Source organism: Calidris pugnax, unplaced genomic scaffold, assembly GCF_001431845.1.
Source record: "Calidris pugnax isolate Ruff unplaced genomic scaffold, ASM143184v1 scaffold38, whole genome shotgun sequence".
In the NCBI taxonomy this organism is placed as follows: domain Eukaryota; kingdom Metazoa; phylum Chordata; class Aves; order Charadriiformes; family Scolopacidae; genus Calidris; species Calidris pugnax.
The window spans coordinates 1347431-1351532 of record NW_015090995.1 but is presented as its reverse complement, the minus strand read 5'-3'; the positions used below and the strand labels follow the sequence as shown (position 1 = coordinate 1351532).

At 48.7% G+C, this 4102-nt stretch overlaps 1 protein-coding gene across 2 annotated transcripts in view; it reads left to right on the top strand.

Moving 5' to 3' along the window:
* The window catches only part of TBX22 (T-box 22), a 5522-nt gene extending 1467 nt beyond the window's left edge, over nt 1-4055 (top strand). For both annotated transcript variants that reach the window (XM_014955003.1, XM_014955002.1), the window contains exons 5-7: nt 127-191; nt 276-361; nt 3299-4055. In XM_014955003.1, the coding sequence (XP_014810489.1) occupies nt 127-191; nt 276-361; nt 3299-3909 (762 nt within the window). In that variant the 3' untranslated portion in view covers nt 3910-4055. The remainder of the gene's footprint in view (nt 1-126; nt 192-275; nt 362-3298) is intronic.
* The last annotated feature ends 47 nt before the right edge of the window (nt 4056-4102 follow it).

Genomic DNA, 4102 nt, shown 5'->3' with positions numbered 1-4102 from the left:
CGCCGCTCTCCCGATCGGTCCCGGGGAGGGGGGGGGAGGGAGACCCCCGCCGGCCGGTCCCGGCCCGTCCCGCGCCCCAACCCGCCCCTTTCTCTCCCAACCTCCCCCCCCCTCCCCTCCCCGTAGATCACGAAGCTCAAGATCGACAGGAATCCCTTCGCCAAAGGTTTTCGGGATCCCGGGAGGAACAGGTAAGGGCCGGGGGCCGCCCCACCGCCCGCCCCATGGCGTCCGCCGGCCCCGCCGCCGCGCTCAGCCCCCGTCTCGCCCCGCAGGGGGGTCCTGGACGGGCTCCTGGAGACCTACCCGTGGCGATCCCCCCTCGCCCTGGACTTCAAGGCCTTCGGCGCAGACAGCCAGGGTAAGGCCCTTTTTTCTGCCTTTTTTGCCTTCCCCGCCTCTCCCCGTGGCCTCCGGGCTGCACCGCGGCCGCACGCCCGGAGGTCTCCGGGGGAGTCGGGGGGGGTTTAAGTCATTAAAACAAGGACATGGGGGCAGAAAACGAACCGGCGGCCAACGGAACGTTTTAGGATGCCAATTCCACGCTTTTTTTCGGCAAAAAATATCCGTTAAAAACGATGTAAGGAGCAGAGAAGTCGCCCCGGGAAGAGGAGGGTGACGGCGCGGGCTGCCTTCATCACCTGGCAGAAATCAGAATTAGAAAAAAAAAAAAAAAAAAAAAAAATCAGAGAACGCAGGAGGCTAATTTAGAGCCGGGTTGTTACGGCTTTGATCCTGTTACACTAATTGTTTCCAACCCGTTGGAGAATTTTAGCTAAAAAGGTGGTAATAGTGACCGGCCGTGTCTTCTCAGCCGGCTGCTTCTCTGCGAATAAATGCATTATTCAACAGAAAATAAAGCGATCTGCTATTTAGGATGAAGCAGACCCACAGCCCGTTTAACTTCTGAGAAATGCAGGGAAGAGGGAGAAGTTTTTCGGGGAAAACGATCTCCCGACGAGCGCACATCGGTCTCTTCCAGCCCTTTTCCAGAAAAACGGCTTTTGGAAATAGTATTTGAACACTGATTATTCACAAGGCTGAAGGAAAAAAAACAACTAACCAAGCATTTGTACACTGGAGCACTCCGGTTTGGGTTTAAAGTCTTCAGTTTAACTCTCATTTATGTTAGGAATTCTTCAAAGTTATTTGTGTCAAGGCACACGGAATCAGGGGAATACTGGAAAAAATCAGAGCGAAAATCCCTGCTGTACAGGCGTAGAAATACGGAGGCATAAAAAAAAATCAAACTCGGGAGAAATTAAGAGGTTTACTGGGTTGTAAAGAGAACTAGAGTTTTTTTAACTATTTTTTTTAATTACTATTTAGAAAATACCTTATGCGAAAAGCCCCTTTTGAACCCATTTTGCAGACTGCGATTCAGTGCCGTACATCTTAGTGTAGAGATGCTAAAATGCTAGGGATTCCTGGGATCATTTTTCTTTTTTCTTTTTTCTTTTTTTTTTTTTTTGATATTTTTAGTGTAATCGGTACTTTTCTTCAGGGTCAATTCTCTGAACCGATGTAAATATAACAAAATCTCCATTTCCACTACTAGTAAAACTGTATTTCTGAAGAAAAGCTGAAAAATAGAAATCCCAAAGCCCCCAAACCAGAAGGTAATTTAAAAGCAAGCAGGAACAATACGCTGAAGAAAGAAATGACGATAAACTTGGGATTTTTAAGCCTAATAGAAACGGCAGAAAGAATCTGCTCAGTCCTCAGCCCAAAGGCTGCTCAGTCCTCCCCGCTGTGATCCCTGTTCCCAAACTTTGGGAATTTGTGTGATATTATTGCTTGGGATACCTTGAAGCAAATACTAATGCTTCTTTGCTCTGCTGCAGCCGGCTGCATGGGGATGCGTTTGCTGCCTCACACTCACAAATATTGGCTCAATCCCATCATTTTACGTGACCAAAAGTCCCTGAGTCCTGGGAGGATGTCGGGACACGCACGTCAGGAGAGGACCAGATCCCTGCCCTGCTCCTGCTGGTGTCAGGACTGACACAGCCTCTGACAGCAGCGGGGAAGGGTGAGACCTTCACGCCGTGAAACATTCCCGGATGATTGGGAATAGGTGCCTCCTGCCCGTTATCCAACCCTTAGGGCACTCTGCTTGTTGGGAGTTTCCAAAATTAATCTGCACCGTGTCCAAAATCTTTTTTGTTTGTTTTTTTTTAAGGTTTGGTATATGAGCAGGTAGGACGTGGTCGTACGGTGGATTCTGTGTTGTGGGTTGTGTGTAAAGCCGATTCGGATCACGTCAAGACGGTACATTGATTGGAATTAAATTTAAATAGATAAAAACATATAGAGCAAAAATGGATGCACATCCCCTTCCTTCCCTTTCCAGTGACTTTGGTAAGAAAGGAAAATAAGGGCTGGGGGGAGGGACCTCTGGAAGAATGTGGTAATGAATGTGCAGTGGAGATACAGCTCTTAAATGGCGTTAGATGAAACCAGCATCTGTTTAGCACCGGGGCCGGCAGCTCCAGAGCACCATCCCTGCTCCAGAGCACCATCCCACCTCCAGAGCACCATCCTGGCTCCAGAACAGTTGCTGTCTCCTTAGTTTCTGCTCCTGGTGTTTCTCCAGGGAAGCTGGTGCTGCACGGTGCCGTTGTGCACCAGTGGCCTCGGCAGCCCTCGTGCGCGTGAAACGAGCCCGGGTCACTTTTCTACCACATGGTGAAAGCCTTCATCGATCCCTTTCAGAAAGGAGGATGTTCAAATCCTCCTTTGTGTGGTGCATTTCAAGTTTCTGGAGACACCTATGGTATCCAAGGGATAATAATAATAAATTGCACGGGACGCCGAGTGAAATTAGGCAATTCCTGTGAGCAGGAAGGTACAAAATAATTCTCCATCAGGCTGAATACGTGGGGTTTTTTTTTGTTCTTATATACAAGGGGGAAAAGCTGCCTGTAATTTCAAATGAAAAATAAGGGAACTAAAATATCAGTGGTGTGGGTATAACAGGAGAAGGTTATTGGTTGTGTGGCGAGGCAGGGACCCATCAGGTACCTGTATGTGTGGAGCTGAAGCTCGTTGCTGTCCTGGTGAAATGAATGGGATTAGACACGTGTGAATATTCTTCTCAGGCAAGTGCCACGTAACCACAACAAATAATTTATGGACAGATCTTCCCATTTTCCAGGAGCTGATTTTTGGAGCGGGTTTGTGCTCGGATGGACACCGGCAGCAGGGAGAGGCGGAGCGGGAGCAGGAGTCCTCCAAGGGTTCCTGGGCTGTGAACAGCAGCTCGCCCAGCTTGGATGCTTTCTGTTTTCCTTTTCAGGTGGGAGCTCCAGTTCTTCACCAGTGACCTCCAGTGGCGGGACACCCTCTCCTCTCAACCCCCTGCTCTCTCCGTCGTGCTCACCTCCTACGTTTCACTTGTCAGCCAGCAACATCGGCGTGTCGTGCCCCGAGACCTACCTGCACAACCTCAACGTGCCCCTCTACTACAAGATCTGTCCCACGAGCTTCTTAAGACAGCAGTCTCTCATCTTTCCAAGCCACGAAAAACTGGGGGGCACCAACCCACCTCTCGTACCCCACTTCATGGTGGATATGCCAAAACTCTCTTCCCTCGGCATCACAAATCTGAAAAATGCTAAAGCTGAAGACTTAAACGGGCAATGTCTACAAGTACCCAATTCTGCTAGTCAAATGCTGTATGGATTACATGCATCTGGAAACATTTTCCCATCAAGTCCCATTGCTCGGGAAGCACTTAATTGTTCTTTACATCCTCCATATGGCTTGTATGGTTATAACTTCTCTGTGCCATCTAGACTGATGAATGCAGCAAGCCATTTCAAAGTGAGTGACAGCATCCCAGCTTCTCTGAGAGATGGCAGATGTAATCACCCTAACTGGCACCCGACGATTAACCATTGCCTTTAGTGGAATTATAGAATATTTCTAAGCATTGATATGTAAAGCAAGCCTTTCCTTCCTCCGTACCCAAGGGCTTGCTAGTTATTGACTATGAAAAACTGCCTGGTACAGGAGTGGTATGTCTAAGCATTTAACTTTTTTTTTTTTTTTTTTTTTGGGGGGCAAATTGTGTGGGTTTTTGGGGGGGGGGGGGGCTCGG